General features: G+C 44.4%; 1 protein-coding gene across 2 annotated transcripts in view; it reads right to left on the bottom strand.

Moving 5' to 3' along the window:
• Positions 1–21,218, bottom strand: part of CTNNAL1 (catenin alpha like 1) — a 72,944-nt gene that overhangs the window by 37,721 nt on the left and 14,005 nt on the right. For both annotated transcript variants that reach the window (XM_062207794.1, XM_062207795.1), the window contains exons 2-6: positions 17,634–17,823; positions 10,823–11,010; positions 7,674–7,793; positions 1,368–1,457; positions 152–322 (exon numbers count right to left, since the gene is read on the bottom strand). In XM_062207794.1, coding sequence (XP_062063778.1) covers positions 152–322; positions 1,368–1,457; positions 7,674–7,793; positions 10,823–11,010; positions 17,634–17,823 — 759 coding nt within the window. The remainder of the gene's footprint in view (positions 1–151; positions 323–1,367; positions 1,458–7,673; positions 7,794–10,822; positions 11,011–17,633; positions 17,824–21,218) is intronic.

Raw genomic sequence — 21,218 nt, 5'->3', positions numbered from 1 at the left:
ACTGAGTGCTAAGCTTGTACATTGTGGCCCTGCTTTGCCGAGCTATTTAAGCTTCACTCTAAATCACTACACAAATTATGGATTCCACACATGTGATGAAACTTATTTAAAACAGAAAGAAAAAGTCAACATACATTCTCTTTACTCCTACCTTGAATTCTTTGATTCCAGTAAAAAGACTGACAAATGAAAGATCAGTCTCTCCATTTGGCTTACAGTCAGTCACTATTTCAATGACCTTATCCAATGCCACTTTCATTCGGTCGAATACTCCTTCTTTATTTTTATGGGCTGATTCGCAGCTGGGGTGCCTGAGACATGTCTTCAAAACAATTGCAAGTTTTTATTTTCATACTTGACCCACACCAGAACACACAAAATCTTACAGAGAACAGGTCATGCTAATAAAAATGTTTCTTTACCCAAATCTCCTTGGGTCCCTGGCTCCCCCAGCTGCCTCTCCTCACTAAAGTGGAAGCAGGGTGAGCAAAAAGCGACAGCAAGGTTAAATGAAAGATGCAGAGAGCAAAACTACACCTGTACACTGCAATGATGGTTTACCTAAACTCGGGGGTGGGGCGCTCTCTCTTCATCACGATTAAAACTCTTTTAAAACGCCACCTGACACATGCAAGAACTAAAACAGGAATGAAGGAAATGCACAGAGTTGGTTTATAACTGTGGATGTATCTCTGACTTTTACAAAATGGTGTCAATGAAAAGCAGCTCAAGGGCCAGAGGGGAACAGCGCCTTCCCAGTGGGCTCTGTGAAGTCTCTGTTTCTGTGACTACACTGGTCCTAGCATGCAGTAAATACTCTCAGAAGAAAAGACAATTCTAAACAGGCTGCTAATGAGACATTTACAAGTTCATTCTGGAATTGCACCAATTTGCTGGCCAACTGCAGTCTGGAAATACAAGCTCTTCATTGATAATTTTGTGCAAAGCAGAAAAAAGGAATCAGAGGTATGAATTTACAAAATAAACAAACTAGGGGCTGACTTCGTGCTCCACTGTTACTTAACAGATCCTGACTTGCCCAGATCTTTCTGCAGCACATGTGCTGGCTCCTCTGTGAGGCTGGCAAACCCTACAGGGAGTAACCATGTCTGGCAGGCCTTGATTCGGAGCACCTGATAGACACACCAGGTTCACTCGGCTGCTCAATCAAGGCTGACTCTGAGATTAATTCCTGAGTGGAGTTGAAGAAGAAAGTTAACATTCATGTAAATAACAACTTAGACTTGACTACTCAGGCCTATCTTCCAGGTTAGCAACTTGTTCATTTAGAAAATGTAGACTATATAACTTGGGTGCACTGAATCAGGATTCCTATCATTGATAACACAGTAAAACCAAAGTCTTACCTTGGAAGCTGTGAGAAGCATCATTGTACCCTTTTCAAGAACTGCCCTCGCTGCTGCCATTTTTGCTTTCTTCTTTTCATCTTTCAAATCCTAGAAATGAAATAAAACCACTGGGTAGTTTAGGATCATGTAAATAATCCAATTTCTTGAAAAATCATTTCCTCAATAATGACAATATTCAAAATTTCAGGGACATTAAGTGAAAAAAATGATAAAAATTTGTCAAATGTCACTGCTTCAATCTAAACATAGTAGTCCCTTCCCCCCCCATCTGCAAAAATAGTGAATGAAAAATTCCAGAAATAAACAATTCATAAGTTTTAGATTATACACTATCCTGAGCAGCATGATGAAATGTGCTGTTCTACTCTGTCCTGCCAGGCTGTGAACCATGTCTTGGTTCAGTGCAACCTGTGCTGTATTTACTAGCTGCCCATTAGTTACTTGGCAGCTGTCTCAGTTACAAGAGGCTCTGTGACAGCATCTCAGTGTTTGTGTTCAAATAACCCTGATGTTACTTGATAACAGCCCCAGAACACAAGAGTAGCAATGCAAAGGAAGCACCCAGGCATTAAACATAGATGAAGGGATTCATTCTGGTACTTTGCGGCTATGCTGTAGGGCACAGAGGGGAAAAAAAATAGCATACATAGGGTTTAGTACTATTGGTGGTTTCAGCCATCCACTGGGGGTCATGGGATGTATCCCCAGTGGATGAGGAGTGCTACTGAACATTAACTTTTTTTAAGATTATTTACTTGAAAGTCAGAGTTACACAGAGACAGGGGGAGAGGGGGAAGGGAGAGAGATATATCTTCCAACTGCAGTTTCACTCCCCAAATGGCTGGGGTTGGCCCAGGCTGAAGCCGGGATTCAGGAGCTTCTTCCAAGTTTCCCATGTGGGTGCAGGGCCCAAGCACTTGAGCAATCTTCTGCTGCTTTGCCAGGCATGTTAGCAGGGAGCTGGATTGGAACTAGAGCTGCTGGGTGTTGAACCAGCAGCCATGTGGGATGCCAGTGTTGCAGGCGACAGCTTTACCTGCTACGCCACAGCGCTGGCCTCTGAACATTAACTTCATATGAGTAAAAGATGCAGCTGCCCTTCAGAAGGATGCATAGCCAGGAACTGAGACTGGCAGAAGTGCCAGGCGGCTCACGTTCTGGTGGTCTGCCACACCTGAAATTCTCATGTCCAACTGGACACCTGCATTCCTAACCAGAAACAACCATTCTATGCCTTCCTTAATTAACGGTGACTTTTTTTTTTAGGCATCATTGGCCATTTGTTGAAAAATTTACTTTTTATTTGAAATCAGGAATCTTTATGCACTGGTTCACTCCCTAAATGGCCACAATGGCTGCGGTTGGGCCAGATCAAAGCTAAGAGCCAGAAACTCCATCTAACTCTCCAATGCGGGTGGCAGGGGCTCAAGTAGCAGAGCCATCTTCAACTGCTTTCCCAGGTCAGTCAGCAGGGAATGAGAAAGGCAGCAGCTGAGATTTGAACCACCACTCCAAAATGGGATGCTGGCAGCATTATAAGCAGAGGCTTAACCCTCAGCCACAATGGTGGCCTCACTCATTGGTTATTAATGCCTTCAAAACAAACACTTAGAAATCAATCCTTTTGGTGTCGGTGCTGTGGTACAGTGGGTTAAGCTGACACCTGCAGCACCAGCATTCCATATGGGCTCCAGTTCATGTCCTGGCTGCTCCACTTCTGATCCAGCTCCCTGATAATGTGCCTAGGAAAACAGTAGATGATCCAAGTGCTTGGGCCCCCACACCCACGTGGGAGATCTGGACGAGGCTCCTGGCTCCTGGCTTCAGCCTAGCCCAGCCATGGTTGTTACAGCCATTTGGGGAGTGAACCAGTGGATAGAACATTCTCTCTCTCTCTCTCTCTGTAATTATGACTTTCAAATAAATAAAGAAAGAAAAATTCTTTCAGGAACTGTGTCGATTAATCCCATTTAACTGCTTGTGCATTTCAACAGGAGGTTTATTTGTCCTAATCTTAAATACTATGTTGCTCTGAAATGTTCTCAAAGTGTATAATTTTTTCCAACCAGATTATGAATGCTGAACTAAGCACTATCTTGAATATCTGTACATTTTTAAAATTTCTCTTCACAAAGCCCTCAAAGAATGTATGCTATTATACGAAACACCCAAATATTGAAAATCTAATCTACAATCAAATGCTGTAATAATAACCTGGTTACTACATCTAAATTAGAGGTCGGACATCATTTTCAATAAAAGGCCAGATACCTATTCAACTCTGTTGTGGCAATGTGAAAGTACCAGAGACAATACAGAAAGATGTGAGTATGGCTGTGTTCCAATAAAATTTTATATATGGACACTGATTTGAAATATATAAAATTTTCACCTGTCTTATTAGTCTTTTTTTTTTTTGAAGATTTATTTTATTTATTTGAAAGACAGAGTTACAGAGAGAGGTAGAGACAGAGAGAAAGGTCTTCCATCTGCTGGTTCACTCCCCAGATGGCTGCAATGGCCGGAGCTGCACCGATCCGAAGCTGGGAGCCAGAAGCTTCTTCCAGGTCTCCCCTATGGGTGCAGGTCCTTGGGCCATCCTCTACTGCCTTCCCAGGCCATAGCAGAGAGCTGAATCAAAAGAGGAGCAGCTAGGTCTTGAACTGGTGCCCATATGGGATGCCAGTGCTTCATGCCAGGGAGGAGCGCCGGCCCCTCTAGTCTTATTTTCAATTGGGAATTGGTTAGAAGCCTTTATTAGAAATAAGAAAGACCTAAAATTTGAGAATGATTTGTCTTTGGAAAGAAATTTGTTATGAAAAGTTAGAATGGATTCAGTTATTACTCTAATAATCACTCACTCACTTGCATCCTAATATGGCTTTCTTTAGTAGGAGCTAGGGATGGGATTACATTTAGTGCAGAAGAAACTGCACATAACTCAAGGGTTAACTCGGGTCACTTCCAAAACACTGTGTCCAGCATCAAGTGTATACACCAATCATAATACCTGTAAGCCACATATGACACCATATACTGTACGGTGAGAAAAAGCAATGGAAAAATCAGCATCTCAACTTGCAAAGGTCAACAGGACCAAACAAAGATCTGCAAAAAACCAAGCTGATTCAAGGATTACTAAGTACAACATTCCCTTATCTCCTAAAGTATTTGCCCAGGCTTAATTAAGGCTCTCACCAAGCTGTCACTGTCTACTATCCAGGTTCAAGTCACCTTTATCTCTCACTGGTTCCTACAGCCTAACTGGTCTCCCAACCCCTGCCCTTGTCTCCCAAACTGTTTTCAGCAGGGCAGCTAGAGGGATCCTGTTAAAATTGAAGTCATAAGATGCCATTCTCCTACTCAGTGCCTCCAGTGGAAGGAACCCTGTTTTACTTAAAGCCAAAGTCCTCACATCTCAGCTCCCATCACCTCTTTGACTTCATCTCTGTTACTCTTGCCCCTTGCTCACTCTGATCCACCCACTGGCCTCCGTGGTGTTCTCCAAGCACACCACAGGTATTTCTGTTTAATCATCTATCTCCCCCAACCACACTAGCCTGCAACCTCCCCAAGGCAAAGGTTTCTGCGTCCTTTGTTTACTGTTATATCCCCATCACCTATCATAGTACCTGGCTCACGGTGAGCAGCTAAAGAATATTTCCTTAATGAATGAAACTTACCAGGGCCAGCATTGTGGCATAGCAGGTAAAGCTGCTGCCTGCAATGCTGGCATCCCATATGGGTGCTAGTTCAAAACCTAGCTGCTCCACTTCCAATCCAGCACCCTGTTAATGGCCTGTGCAAAGCAGTGGAAGAGGGCCCAAGTGTTTGGGCCCCTACTACCCACTGGGAGACTTGGATGATGCTCCTGTCTCCTGACTTCCGCCTGACCCAGCACTGGCCATTGTGGCCATCTGGGGAATGAACCAGTGGCTGGAAGATCTCTCTCCGTAACTCTTTTAAAATGTTGGCTCATGGTGTTATAAGAACTGAAAATCTCCATAACAAATTCCTAACTACAATCAAAATAATGGTGAAAGTTTTCTAGCTGTGCCCAGAAAAGGAAGCAGCTTGGGCAGAAAGTGTAACACAGGGATGGCAGCTTTGGAACCTATGAATCACATCATGCTTGCCCAAGTAGTCAGAAGACGTTGGATGACAAGCTGTTACTATTATAAAACATTCAAGCCAGTCATTTTTGTAGGAGGGAGAGTGGAGGAAGGAAATAAAAAGAAAGAGAAGTAAAAGAAAGAAAAATTATTTATTAAGAAGAATGCTGAGGCTGGCATTGAGGTGAAGCAGGTTAATCCAATACAATGCCAGCAGCCCATATGGGCACTGGTTCACGTCCTGGCTGCTCCACCACGATGCAGCTCCCTGCTAATGTGCCCAAAAAAAGTGGACCACTGCCACCCACATGGGAGACCTGGATGGATTTCCAGGCTCCTGGCTTCAGACTGGCCCAGCCCTGGCCATTGTGGCCATTTGGGGAGTAAAAGAGCAGGTAGAAGATCTCTCTCTCTCTCTCTTTCTCTCTCTCTGTAACTCTGCCTTTTAAATAAATAAATGAAGGAGAAGGAGAAGAAGGGAGGAGGGGGAAAGAGGAGGAGAAGGAAGGGGAGGAGAGAGGAGGGGGAGGAGAAGGAAAAGGAGGAGGAGAAGGAAGGGGGAGGGGGAGGGAGGAGAGAGGGAAAAGAGAATGAAGAGGGAGGAGGAGGAGAAAGATGCTGGCAGCACAGAAAATGAAACAGGAAGGTGCCTAAGGAGAGAGCTTAGGAATTACAGACCAATGCCACTACCCAGTGTGCCATTTTCCAGGCCAATACCCATCTCCCCAGCATCAGCTACAATAGGAAAGTACATATCAAAACTAAGAGAGTAGAAGCTGGCATTGTAGCAAGGTGGGTTAAGCTGCCACTTGCGATGCCAGCGTTTCATATCAGAGTGCCAGTTTGAGTCCTGGCTACTCTGCTTCTGATCCAGCTTCCTGCTAATGTGGCGGGGAAGAGGTAGATGATGGCTTAAGTACTTGGATCCCTGACACCCACATGGGAAACCTGGATGAAGCTCCAGGATCCTGGCTTCAGCCTGGCCCAGCCCCAGCTATAGCAGCCATTTGGGGAGTGAATGAGCAGATGGAAGATATCTATTTCTCTTTCTCTCTCTCTCTCTCTCTCTCTCTCTCCCTCTCGGTCTTTCTCAATAAATATTTACCAAAGAAACACAAAAAAACAGAGAGTAGCCTTTGGGCAATACCCAGAAGCATTTTCATAATCAGTTATGCTCTGCTCAACTTTCTGATAAGATGGACTCTCGCACAGACACCCAAGAAAAAAACTCAGTCTTCTACCTCTCTACACTCTGAGCTGGGGAACAGAGCTGTGAGGAGCCAGTATCACGTTACAGCTTTAGAATCACACATGACTTAGCTCAATCTTCCAGCGCAGTGACCTTGGGAAAGCGTATCATCCTCGCAGGCTCAGTTTCCTCGTATGTGAAACAGTAATGACAACATCTGCCTCAAACTGGTGGCTTAAGAATTAAACAAGATCGTGTAGCTTAAGTCCTTAATACACAGACTGCAAACTGAGAATGGGTTGGGTTATTACTATTTTTCGGTTTTGTTTTGTTTTTGTTTTTCACAGGCAGAGTTAGACAATGCGAGAGAGAGACAGAGAGAAAGGTCTTCCTTCCGTTGGTTCACCCCACAAATGGCTGCTACGGTAGGCGCACTGCACCAATCCGAAGCCAGGAGCCAGGTGCTTCTCCTGGTCTCCCATGCAGGTGCAGGGCCCAAGCACTTGGGCCATCCTCCACTGCATTCCCGGGCCACAGTAGAGAGCTAGATTGGAAGAGGAGCAATTGGTACAGAATCCGGTGCCCCAAATGGGACTAGAACCTGGGGTGTCGGCGCCGCAGGCGGAGGATTAGCCTAGTGAGCCGCGGCACCAGCCAGGTTATTACTATTAATATAATGCAGTGACAATAATACAAACATATAACAAAACCCGAGAAGAATACATATAAACAAAACAAGTACTCGAGGTGGGCCTTGCAGGCAGGTCTGACTTTGCCTGCTATGTGAGGTGAGAGGGAACATATTTAACTGTGATATGTGTGCAAAAAAAGACAGAGAGATCGACCTACTTTATCCTGGCTTATTTATGAAATTATTTTAAGATCAAAGTCAGAGATTTAATAAGCAAAGAAACCAACCCAAAACAATTGCATATCCAACGTTTATCCAAACTATAAAAGGATGCATTTATCAGAACATTTTAAGATGTGGTAAATACATACATTTTGCCTATCTCCAGTTAGGTGTGCAAACTCCACCATCTCATTTCCAAACTGACTGAATATTTGGACAAATTCTTGAAAGCTGTTCACTTTCTCTAGCCGTTCCATAGTGGCCAGAACCTGCAAAACAGAGAATTTCATACTATCAGGTGATAGATGTGAGAGTGTCTGAGACAGTTAACACTGAGTGAAGAGTGTTAAAAAGGGGAAATTTCAAATTTCAGGAGAAAGCTGAGAACAAGGAGCCAGAAAAGAACAAAGAGGAAGAGGGGCTCAGAGAAGCACAAGTAGATTTAAAAGTTAGGATCATTAAGGGAATCAGTTCTTCTTTAGGAAAAAGAGATGGGCTCACCCAAAAAGCAAACTGATAAAGAGGCAAAGAAATAATGAAATACACAAAGAAGAGACTGTTTACATAACCTCGTCTGGCAAAGGTGCGAAAGGGCAGGATGACAGAAACCGAATCTTCAGAACAGGAAGGGCTGGGATGGACAGCGACCCACAGAGGCTTTAGGGTGCAGTGAGCCAGACTCCGAGGAGCCCTGGGCAGCTCGGGAAAGCGGAAGGAAGGTCATCCACAGAGTGAGGAGTGGAAAGGGAGGCCTGGGCTTTAAGAGCAGGAAAAGAGTTGGATGAGCCAGGGATTGCCTGCGTGGAATACACGAATCTCCAAGAAGCTTTGGGTGGTGGGAGGGAGTGGGGAGCGTGGGTCTGTCACAGGGTCAGCAGACTGTGTGATGTGCTTCCCTGAAGTAAAGTAAATAGATGTGAAACATATTTTCAAATATTTTTCTCTGAAATAACAGTACTGGATTAGTTTTAGTCAGACTACGATAGGTTAAAAAAACACAGATATCCTGTGTTTACTTACTTTTAATGAGGATGTGGTGGCTACTTGGCAGTGTTAATCTGCCGTGGCAGCTCAGGAAGCCCAAGCAACCAGCACAGATAAGGCCTACTGGGCCTGCACTGGACAGAACCTCTGTCTTTCACAGACAGGAAGGCTGTTATTCCTCGGGCACCGCCTGAACCACCTCTCCGGGTTTTTTTTTTTTTTTTTTTTTTTGTGTGTGTGTGTGTGTTTAAACTTATATTTCTTTAAAAGATTTATTTTATTTATTTGAAAGACAGAATCACAGAGAGAGGTCTTCCATCTGCTGGTTCACTCCCCAAATGGCTGCAATGGCTGGAGTTGAGCTGATCCAAAGACAGGAGCCAGGAGCTTTTTCCAGGTCTCCCATCTGGGTGCAGGGACCCAAGCACTTGGGCCATCCTCTGCTGCTTTCCTAGGCACGTTAGCAGGGAACTGGATCCGAAGTGGAGCAGCCAGGACTCGAACTAGCATCTGTGTGGGATGCTGGTGCTGCAGGCCGGGGTTTTAACCCACTGTGCTACAGTGCCGGCACCTAAACTAACATTTCTGCATTCATTCAACACTCATTAGGCACATCTGTCCTCAAACCGTAGTGGGACAATGCCTTCCACAGACGAATGCCCTCCCCTTTGCCTAGGGAGAGATCCAGAGAAGGAAGGAATCACTTGTGCCCTGGGTCCACAGAAGGAAGGGATCATTTGTGCCCTGGGTTCCCCAACAATCAAGGGGCATTATCTGAGAGACTAGAAGAGTTCTGGACTGAAAGAGTTTAAATCCATTGTTTTTGTTTTTGTTTTTGTTTTTCTGAAAAGTAGAGTGGCACAGAGAGAGAAATCGAGATCATCCATCTACCATCTACTGGCTCACTTCCCAAATGCCAGCAACTGCCCAGGGTAGGCCAGGCCACAGGTACCAGCTAGGAATTCCATCTAGGTCTCTGTGGGTGGCAGAAGCTCAAGCACCTAGGCCATGATGCACTGCCTCCTATGTGCATTAACAGGAAGTTGGCTGTGAAGCATGGAAGAGCCAGGACTCAAATGAGTACTCTGGTATAGAAGTGGCTTAACCTTGCTGCACCACAATGCCCAACCCTAAATGCATTCACTAAATTCTGAAATTATTCAGCAATGTTGATGGTTTACACATACAGAAATTTTTCATTGTGGATAATTATGGTTTCAGATTATTTAATTTTATCTTAAGCTTATACATTGTTACCCCTTGACTTGGAAAACTATACTTAGAAATATTTCAGTATTTTTATCAACTAGGTTCCATCATAGACATCACCATGGTATTTGGCTTTTCTTCCCACACATTACACATATTTAAAGCTTTACCATGGTCAGCATGTTAGTGCAGTGTGTTAAGCAGCTGCTTGTGATGCCAGCATCCCATGTCAGAGGGCTATTTGGATTCCCAGTGGCTCCACTTCTGATCCAGCTTCCTACTAATGCTCCTAGGAAGGCAGCAGATGATGGCCCTAGTAGCTGAGTCCCTGCCATCCATGTGGCAGACCAGGATGGAGTTTCTGGCTCCTGATTTTAGCCTGGCCTAGCCCTGGTTATTATAGCTGTTTGAGGAGTGAACCAGCAGATGGAAGCTTCCTCTCTCACTTTTCTTTCTCTTCTCTCTGTTACTCTGCCTCTCAAATAAATTAAATCTTTAAAGAATTAAGCTTTCTCTTTAAAAATATTAAAGCTTCTATCAATAAGCCTCAACAAGGGGATAATGGCTTTCTGAGAAGAAATATTATTTGCATTCAAAAGTTTAGGCCCTTGGAGCTGGTGCTGCGGCACAGTGGATAAAGCCACCGCCTATAGCATCAGCATCTCATATGGGCACCGATTTGAGTCTCAGCTGCTCCACTTCTGATCCTCCTCCCTGCTAATGTGCCTGGGAAAGCTGTAGAAGATGGCCCAAATCCTTGGTCCCCTGCACCCATGTGGGAGACCCAGAAGAAGCTCCAGACTCTTAGCTTCAGATGGGCCCAGCTCCAGCCATTACAGCCATTTGAACCATCAGATAAAAGACCTCCCTCTCTCTCTCTGTGGCTGTGACTCTTTGTAACTTTGCCTTTCAAATAAATAAATAAATATATCTTTAAAAAATTCAGCAATTATATGTGTAGAAGAAACACTTTTAAATTACAGACATTTAGAGTTATAAACAATTATAACAGACAACCATCGCCAGATTACCAGCCAATTATCCTACAAACATTTCTGAACAACTCTGAAAGACCAAAGTATAGCAACAACAGAAAGGCATATACCTTATTTCTTGATGCTATTATCTGTTTGATGACGACTCGGTCTGCAAGCAACAAAACCTTTGTTACTGAAGAAAGAAGTAATCTTGCAGCCTTTATAACTCCTGTTTTGTCTGTAAAAACTGTGATCTGGCCATCAGATTCTGGATGATTCAAGTTGGTTACGTCTGTAAGTGCTGCAATTGTTTCTCCTAAGAGAAAGGGGATGGGGAAGTTAAATTGGGAATAAGACACAATTAAACTAAAATCCAGACTTTCATCTAATTGTCAAGGCGATATACATGATGGGGAGAAACTCAGCTCTGGAGTCTTGCTTCAGGAACAAGAAACAGCTTTGCTTTGATGATCATGGGGATTACCCTAGAAAGCTTTGTAATGATAAAAATAATAGCACACTCGAGAACATGGTGAATGTTTGCCTTTGCCCTGTTTGAAAAGCAAGATAAATTTTGTTTCCAACAGTATGACCAACTACACAAGCTAAAAGCCTTCTGCTCTAAAGACATTAGAGAAAAAGAAAAGAACCTGAAACTAAAGCAGTAAGCAGGTGCCAGGGCTTGGGTGGGTGCAGGGCCAGGGGAACTGAGAAGGATTCCCCCCTAGTCACCACAACCTCAGGGGGCTTGCATTTTTAGGGACATCCAAGGAGAGTAGAAAGACGAGGCATTGGGCCCCAAAGGATAACTAACCTCTTCAGTGACGAGGAGGATCGACACAGAACAATAAGCAAGTGTATCTGTTGGTCAGCCTAGACCCTGGGCAAAAAAAAAGCTTTCCTCCTGAGAATTCACATCATGGGCAAAAAATTCTCATCTTCACTGTTGCTATCTGACCTTCTGATTTGTATACAGCAACTCTCCATCAACACAAGAATACAAATGATTGCTCTCCTCAAAGATGAAACCAGGTTATAATATTCTCCAAACCTCCTTACTGCTATAAGATTTTGAAAATTAAAAAAAAAGTTTCCATCATCTTGAAGTATTCAAGATAATTTTTAAAGTCCTAAATAATCCTACATGCATAGTGCATTAGTTTTCTCACAAAAACCTTGTCCACCCTATTGAATACATACAATCATGTTTCATCCACCCATAGCCTAAGGATTTTGAGGAAAAGTATTGGAATTTCAATAGACAGAACACAGGGTATGATAAAAAGTCAATGTTCTGAAAGATCAATTTGCTGGGAGCATAAAATGGATTGGAACAGAGAGACTCAAGCCATTTCAACTGTGGGTATGACATGGGAAGAACTTATTAGGATAGCAACCATAGAAATATAAAGAAGATGACTGAGGAGATATTGAGGAAAGAAAACATAAATTAGTGCCTGACCAATTTTAAGAAGGAAAGGAAGAATGAGAAATGGCTTGGAGGTTGTGAAAGTAAGTCACTTAGGGGCTAGCACTGTGGAATAGTGGGTTAACCCACCACCTGCCATGTCAGCTTCCCATAGGGGTGCCAGTTTGATTCCTGTTTACTCCACTTCCAATCCAGCTCTCTGCTAACACACCTGGGAAAGTACATGGGACGAGAGATGATAAACTTCATGTCAGACAACAGAGGTTTCAAATGACACAGGAATACAAGCAAGATAAGCCACTAGATGTGGCTGATGCTCTGCCAACAGATGATGTTTATGGTCAGCTCTAGGCTGATTCTCAACCACCCCAGCTGCTGGCATTCACTTCCTTTATAGCAGAGGTGAGGCCATGGCAGTTAGTTAGAAAAGAACTGCTTCACATTTTCCCCGTCCTTCCCCCTTAGGGAAGCCAGCTGCAAGTCATAAGCAGCCCCTAATAAGTAGAGGCAGAGTGGTGCGGAAGCAAGGCCTCAGGCCGGCTGCCCCCAGGGAAGGCTCACCTAGGTGGAGGGGCCTGGAAGCAGATCCTGTCAGTCAACCAAGCCATCAGGTAACTGAGGTCCAGCCCACACCTGGCCTGCACCCTTGGGAGACAGAGTGACAAGAACCAGAACTACCCAGGTAAGCTCTCCCTGATTCCTGACCTTCAATAACTATGTGAGAGAATAAATGTGGCTTTAGGTTGCTAAGCTTGGGTTAATTTGTTACATAGCAATTGGTAACCAATGCAAAGTTTCCATTGCAAAATATACAGAGAACAAAACTGCTTCCAACTAAATCTTTAGACACATATAACAATTAACTGTCCACATTCTATGAGCAATAGCTAAAAGGACGAAAATGTTGCCTCTATTCCTCTGGAAAACATTAATGTTTCCTGTAGTTCACAGTTACCAAAGATACTACATGCGAACCTGACGATAGGGCACTGTTGAACCTTTCCTTTGTCTGATTAAAGAAGGCACTGAACTCACAAGTACAGGATGGTAACATTGGATCAGCTCCACCAACCTGGGCAAAAGCTCCCTTAGCATTATAAAGATGTCTGGGGCTGGGGCTGTGGCTTAGCAGGTAAAGCCGCTGCCCGCGGTGCCGGCATCCCATATGGGCGCCAGTTTGAGTCCTGGCTGCTCCACTTCCAATCCAGCTCTCTGCTATGGCCTGGGAAACCAGTAAAAGGCAGCCCAAGTCTTTGGGCCCCTACATCTGCGTGGGAGACCTGGAAGACGCTCTCGGCTCCTGGCTTCGGATCGGCGCAGCTCTGGTCATTGCAGCCAATTGGGGAGTAAACCAGCAGATGGAAAACCTCTCTCTCTCTCTTTGTAACTCTTTCAAATAAATAAATTAATCTTTAAAAAAAATTATAAAGATGTTCAAAATGCACAATGTTCAGAAATTACTTTCCTGAAAAAGCCACAAAGTTGTCATATAGCTTCATGGCTGCCTTTTTTAATTTATTATATTCAACTAACCAGTGTTATATCTTTTATTTTTTTATTTTATTATTTTTTTTTTTTTGACAGGCAGAGTGGGTAGCGACAGAGAGAGACAGAGAGAAAAGTCTTTCTTTTCCGTTGGTTCACCCCACAATGGTCACTGCGGCCGGAGCACTGCGCTGATCTGAATCCAGGAGCCAGGTGCTTCTCCTGGTCTCCCTTGTGGGTGCAGGGCCCAAGGACCTGGGCCATCCTCCACTGCACTCCTAGGCCACAGCAGAGAGCTGGCCTGGAAGAGAAGCAACCAGGACAAAATCCGGTGCCCCGACCAGGACTAGAACCCGGTGTGCTGGCGCCGCAGGCAGAGGATTAGCCTATTGAGCCATGACGCCGGTCATGTTATATCTTTTAAAAAATATATTTTATTTATTCAAGAGGTAGAGTTACAGAGAGAGGGAGAGACAGAGAGAAAGGTCTTCCATATACTGGTTCACTCCCCAAATGGCTGCAGCAGCAGCCAGAGCTTGGCCTATCTGAAGCCAGGAGTCAGGAGCTTCGTCCATGTCTACCACACAGGTGCAGGGGCCCAAGCAGCTGGGCCTTCTTCCACTGCTTTCCCAGGCCATAGCAGAGAGCTGGTCTGGAAGAGGAGCAGCCGGTACACGAATCAGCACCCATATCAGATGCTGGTGCAGCAAGTGGAGGCCTAGCCGACTATGCCACAGCACCAGCTCCCATGTTATATCTTAATGTAAAATCCAAAAGTCAATCAAACACAGCTATTTGCTAAACTTTCAAATGAAATCTAAACCTTGCTTGGTTGCCAAGTAAAAAGTAAAAATACAACGCAGGAGTTCAACAAAGGGGAGGAAGAATAAAAAGTAGGGGCGCTGTGGCATAGCAGGTAAAGCTGACACCTATGATGCCAGCATCCCATGTGGGCACCAGTTCATGCTCCACTTCTGATCCAGCTCCCTGATAATGGCCTGGGAAAAGCAGCAGCAGATAGCCCAAGTACTTGGGCCTTTGCCACCCACATGAGGGACCTGGAAGAAGCTCTTGGCTCCTGCCTGGCCCAGCACTGGCCATTGCAGCCATCTTGTGAGTGAACCAGTGGATGAAAGATTCTCTCTCTCTCTTTCTTCTTCCTTCCTCCCTCCCTATAACTCTGAGTTTCAAATAAATGCAATCTTTAAAAAAGTAATAACTAAAATGACGATATTTATTGAGCATTATATCAAAATAACTCTATAAACACAAACAACCCCATTTTATAGATGAGAACCCTGAAGCTTTGAAAAGTTTAATGGCACAGTATTACATGGTTAATAGCACAATGTCATATGACTAGCAGTAGAAGGATTGAGATTGAAATCCCTACTCTTGCTTCAATCAAGATTTGCAAGACACAATAATATGAAGAACACCCCAACATTTGCTGGTGAATTGTCCATTGTATTATGTAATGTCTGTTTTATGAGTGCCCACACGATAATTTTAGTGCCAGGAAAAATTCTCTTTCTCCTCTTACAAGCTGGTTTGTTTCCTTTTGACAAACAATGAGAATTATATAACTCGCTGTTTCCCACACTTTTGTCTTCCCTTCCAGGAAGTATAAAGATAAATTTCATGCTTAGTTAAAATAATCAGGTTTGCCAAAGTATCTAGCATGTTTATTTTTATCTCCCATTTTAATGGGTTTATTGAACATGCCTTTTAATGTGAGCTATTATAAATCCTTTTTATAAGTGGGAAATTTGAATTATGAATAGAAATTATGAATAGAAAAAGGCTATGTCCCCTGCTTCCCACATAAAACCTATCCCCTGTTCCAGTAACTGCTGGAAACCCAAGTGAGCCCAGAATTCTCTCTTTCCTTTAGTCAACAACCCAGTTCCGTCTATCTTAATGACTATTTTCTGTACTCATCCTGCTCTTTATAGTCTTTGTCTTGGTCTAGCTGGTAAGTCTCCATATTAATCTCCCTCCCTTCAGTCTCAACCCCTTTCAACCTGTCCTCCCTCATTTGTTTCCTCCATACTACCAGAAAGATTTCTAATACAAAACAATATGTCTTTCATCTGGCTTAAAATTCCTTGGTGACTTTCTGTTATCTACAGAGTAACACCTACGTCACTCCTGTAACACGCAGGACCATGTATGACCTGGTTGGTCCCTCCATATTTACTCAGCCTTATTACACCCACTTCCTTCCCTTGACAACCCAAACACCTGCTCCTCCATCAGCGGTTGTCCATTGCAGGAAATGACACCATCATTTACCTAGCTGTTCATATCCTGGAATTATCTATGACTCTTCTTACTGTCACATCTCACGTTTAACCCATCAACAAATCCCATCAGCTCCATCTTGACAATATTTCCAAATGTAACCACCTTCCACTTCCACTGCCTCAGATGTTATCACATAGTCAACATCACCATCGTCTATCATCTGGACCACAACAACCACCCCTTGTTTCTCTGACTGTACCCTCACACCCCATAAAATCTATTCTCTGCACGGAATAGTTATCCTTTTCAAATACAAATGAGATTGTATCACTGCCTGTACAAATCCTCCCACTAGCCACCCAATGTAGTTAGAACAAAGTCCTAACTTCCTATCATTGCCTGAAGGCCAGACTCATTCTCGTTCTTCTCCTTGCCTGGTTTGCCCCTGCCCCAGGCATTCACATAGCAGATCCAAATTTCACTGGCAGTCTCTGCTCTAATATTCCTTCCTTAGATCTTATATCTCAGTAGTTCTCAAACAGGAGTCTTTTAGACTCCCAAAGACAGGCAGCAATGTCTGGACACAGCTTTGGTTGTCCACTGGGAGCTAGTAAGTAGACACAAAGGATGTCGCTAAACCTTCCACAGTGCACAAGACAACCCCTGATAACAAAGAATTATCCAGCTCCAAGTGTAAATAGCATCAAAGTCAAGAAACCCTGCCCGCTCCAAATTAACACCAGGTGGGTCTCCTTGCCCTTTCCCAACTTTCTTTCTTCATGATAACTGTCACCACCTGGTATTACATACTTACTTATTGTTTATGGTCCATCTCCATCACTAGAATGCAAGTTTCACAAGGACAGACTTTTGACAGATTTGTACATGACAATCTCCCACAGCCTCAAATGCCTAGTAATAGCCAGCAATCAGTAGACATTTATAGAAAGAATAAATAGATTAATAACACTTCAACAAACTATTCATAGCCCTCAAAACACCTCAGGATCCTGTGTCACCAACCATAGAAAATTGTAAAAAACCATCAAGTTGGAAGTCACTAAGATCTGTTTGCGGGGCAGGTGCTGTGGCATAGTGGGTAAAGCCACTGCCTGCAGTGCCCGCATCCTATGTGGGCACCAGTTCAAGTCCTGGCTGCTCCACTTCCAATCCAGCTCTCTGTCGTGGCCTGGGAAAACAGTGGAAGATGGCCCAAGTCCTTGGGCCCCTGCACCCACTTGGGAGAACTGGAGGAAGTTCCTGGCTCCTGGCTTCAGATCGGCACAGCTCTGGCCATTGCAGCAATCTGGGAAGTGAACCAGCAGATGGAAGACCTCTCTCCCTCTGCCTCTCCTTCTCTCTCTGTGTAACTGTTTCAAATAAATAAGTAAATCTTAAAAAAAAAAAAATTTGTTTGCTGTAGCGTTTTATTTCCATTTCCTACATGTGGGAGGTAGGATAAAAGCCCTTTGATGCCCTTTGAGGGCAAAGTCCACGCCTCACACGTGTCTGCAGCCCTCATATCTCAGTGGCTGGTGAGGAGGATGGCAGATCACTATACTAACCAGTGGAAGAGTAACTATTTCAAATTCAGGACTTGAGCCAGAAAAGTGCAATAGTCCTGGAAGCTAATCCAGGCCTTTCTTGCCCTAGGTATCCACAATCAGAGCGTTAAAAAGCATAATGAATGCACATCTTTACTCAAATGAAACAAAAATTTATCATATCTCAAGAATTAAAAATGATACAAGTACGCTTCACGATCAACATCCACATACCTGCTTGCTTAGCTTCGATACAGGCAATATTTATCTCTTCTTTCAAATCCCGGTTTTCATTGGCTATAGCTTCCCCTACTTTGACAAATCTTCCAACTGCCAAGTTCACAGCTTGTCCGACTCGCTGAATTGCTTGCAGAGTTTTATCAGACTTTTTGGTATTATCTTTATGATTAATAAGGGTAGTGATCTAAAAATAGAGGATAAAAGCAACTTGCTGAAGTATCTTTTTTAAAGGCTGTGTCACAGAAGCTAAGAAAAGTAAGTGCAGCACACTGGATTACCCCAATAAACCAAATGGACGGTTTTAGAGGTTCCAACCAGAGACACACAGCCAACAAAGCATCCCACATCATTCCTCCCTCCGGACAAGGTTTCCGTTAGTTTCAATTCTAAGTTCACGAGAGAAGTTTACAGGGGCATATAGTTCCAGAGGCCCTCCAGATGTTTCAGTGAATCGTAAAGACAGGAGGAAAGTAGAAGTGGGCAGGTCATGACTTTCACAGATCCCACAGGAAACCCGAGTTTCCCATCTAGCCTCCTCTACTACGTCTCCGGCTACTGCGTCTCTCCCCTTTCTTTCCGCCCCGCTGCCACCAGGATGCACAGAGTGTATGGAACAGCCCTTGTGCCATACATGTTGACTCAATTAACCAGATACTTCACAATCTATGTTTTACATTTCTCTAACTTTCGCTGCACCAGACTCAAAGTAAACCAAATACTTGCCCCCAGGCCCAGAAATAAAATTTAAAAGTTGACAAGTTCAACTCATTGAAACAAATGTAAATCTTCAAAATGTTTTAGAAAACTAGTATATGAAGTATGCTGATATATAAAAAGAAGCTACCAAAGAATGTTGCATGCAGTAATGACTCAAACAGTTAGGTCCCTGCCACACATGTAGGAGACTTTGTTTGGATTCCCAGCTCCTAGCTTTGGCCCGGCCCAAGCATTACAGGCATTTAGGGAGGGAACCAGTGGACAGAAGTTCTTTCTCTCTCTCCGCCTTTCCCAATACGCCACAGCACCGGCCCTACCCCTCATGTTTTGTCTCTCCCTCATGCACCCACCTGCCTTTCCAACTTCTGCCATATTACAACACACCACAACACCATCACCAGATGTGGCCACCAGATCTTGGACCCCCAAGCCTCCAAAGTCACAAGCCAAAACAAAACTCTTTTCTTGATAAATTACCCAATTTCAGGTGTTCTGTTACAGCAATAGAACACAGACAAAGCAACACTCAAGCAATACCAGGGAGAGCCGCACAAGGGTAAGAAACTACTGCCTCTTGGCAACAGGCAGCTGAGTGAATTTTGGAGAAGATTCTCCAGGCCCAGTCACCTCTGGATTTCTGCAGACCCAGCCAAGCATTCCTATTTCAATTTCATGAGGGACTTTAATCCAAAACCATGAAGCAAGCCACCCCAGAATTCTTTTTTTAAGGATTTATTTATTTATTTGAAAGGCAGAGTTACAGAGCGAGAAGGGGAGACAGAGAGCGAGCTTCCTTCCATTGGTTCACTCCCCAAATGGCTGCAATGGCAGGGGCTAGACCAGGTTGAAGCTATGATCCTGGAACTCCATCTGGGTCTCACACATGCAGAGGCCCAAGCACTTGGGCTGTCTTCTGTTGCTTTCCCAGACGCATTAGCAGGGATCTGGATCAGAAGTGGAGTAGGGGCCAGTGCTGTGATGTAACAGGTAAAGCCACTGCCTACAAGACCCACATCACATATGGGCACCAGAGTCCCAGCTGCTCCACTTCTGATCCAGCTTCCTGCTAACGCACCTGGGAAAGTAGTGGGAAATGGCATGAGGACTTAGGCCCCTGCACCTATATGGGAGACCTGGAAGAAGCTCCAGGCTTCAGACTGGCCCAACTCCATTGTGGCCATTTGGGGAGTTAACTATCAAAAGAAGATCTCCCTCTCCTTCTCTGTCTTTTTCTCTCTGTGTGTCTACCTGTCTTTCTCTCTCTCTCTCTCTCTGTGCTTCTCCTTCTGTGTAACTCTTAATTTCAAATAAATAAATAAATATTTAAAACAGAAAACAGTATGGAAGTCAAAAATAAAATAAAATAAGTGGAGCAGGCAAGACTCAAACTAGTCCCCATATAAGATGCCCATGTTACAGGTGGCAGCTCAACCCACTACACCACAATGCCAGCTCCCACCCAGAATTCTTGACCCAAAGAAGCTATAATAAATATATGCTATTTTAGGGCACCAAATCTGGAATAATTTGTTCTGCATCAATAGATAACTAATACAGATTTTGCTACAAGGTCTAGAGTGATGTCATAACCTAAAATATGGCAGTGACTTTGAAACCAGGCAATGGAGGGTGATTGGTCTTTTTTTTTTTTTTTTTTTTTTTGACAGGCAGAGTGGACAGTAGAGGGAGATAGAGAGAAAGGCTTTCCTTTTTGCCGTTGGTTCACCCTCCAATGGCCGCCGCGGTAGGCGCTGTGCGGCCAGCGCACCGCGCTGATCCGATGGCAGGAGCCAGGTGCTTCTCCTGGTCTCCTATGCGGGTGCAGGGCCCAAGCACTTGGGCCATCCTCCACTGCACTCCCTGGCCACAGCAGAGAGCTGGCCTGGAAGAGGGGCAACCGGGACAGGATGGGTGCCCTGACTGGGACTAGAACCCGGTGAGCCAGCGCCGCAAGGCGGAGGATTAGCCTAGTGAGCCGCAGCGCCGGCTAGGGTGATTGGTCTTTAAGCAAACTTTGTAGAAACTTGCTGACCTCTGAGAAAGGTGACTTACATTGGGCTACTAAAGCAAAAATACGTGAGACTGGGTAATCTACAAAAAACCAGAAGTTTATTGCTTACAATTCTGGCAGTTTAGAAGTCTAAGGTCAAGGTGTCAACAGATTCAGAGTCAGTGAGGGCCCATTCCTCATAGCTGATACATTCTGTGTCCTCACATGGCAGAAGACAAAAGAGGTTGCCTCAAGATAAAAATATTGGGATCCAGAGTTGTGCAGTAGTGGGTAAATGCCACCACTTGTAATGCCAGCATCCCATATGGGCATGTCCCAGCTGCTCCATTTCCAATCCAGCTCTCTGAAAATGGCCTAGGAAAAGCAGCAGCAGATGACCCAAGTGTTTGGGCCTCTGCCACCCACCTGGGAGATCTGGAAGAAGCTCCTGGCTTCCGCCTGGCCCAGCCCTGGCCATTGCAGCCATCTAGGGAGTGAACCAGTGGATGGAAGATATCTCTCTCTCTCTCTCTCACCTGCCTTTCAAATAAATAAATAATTCTCAAAAAAAAAAAATTAAAAGTACTAATCCTATTTGTGAGGATCCTTCATGATCTAACCACCTGAGAGGGCTACTATATAGGCTGGTGCTGTGGCGCAGTGAGTTAATACCCTGACCTGAAGCACCTGCATCCATATGGGTGCCAGTTCGAGACACAGCCGCTCCACTTCTGATCCAGCTCTCTGCTATGGCCTGGAAAGCAATGGAGGATGGTCCAGGTCCTTGGGCCCCTGAACCCGCATAGGAGACCTGGAAGAAGCTCCTGGCTTCAGATCGGCACAGCTCCAGCTGTTAAGGCCATCTGGGGAGT

The sequence above is a fragment of the Lepus europaeus genome, chromosome 12, assembly GCF_033115175.1.
Source record: "Lepus europaeus isolate LE1 chromosome 12, mLepTim1.pri, whole genome shotgun sequence".
Lineage (NCBI taxonomy): Eukaryota > Metazoa > Chordata > Mammalia > Lagomorpha > Leporidae > Lepus > Lepus europaeus.
The sequence above is the reverse complement of the archived record's forward strand: the minus strand, read 5'-3'. Positions and strand labels throughout refer to the sequence as shown.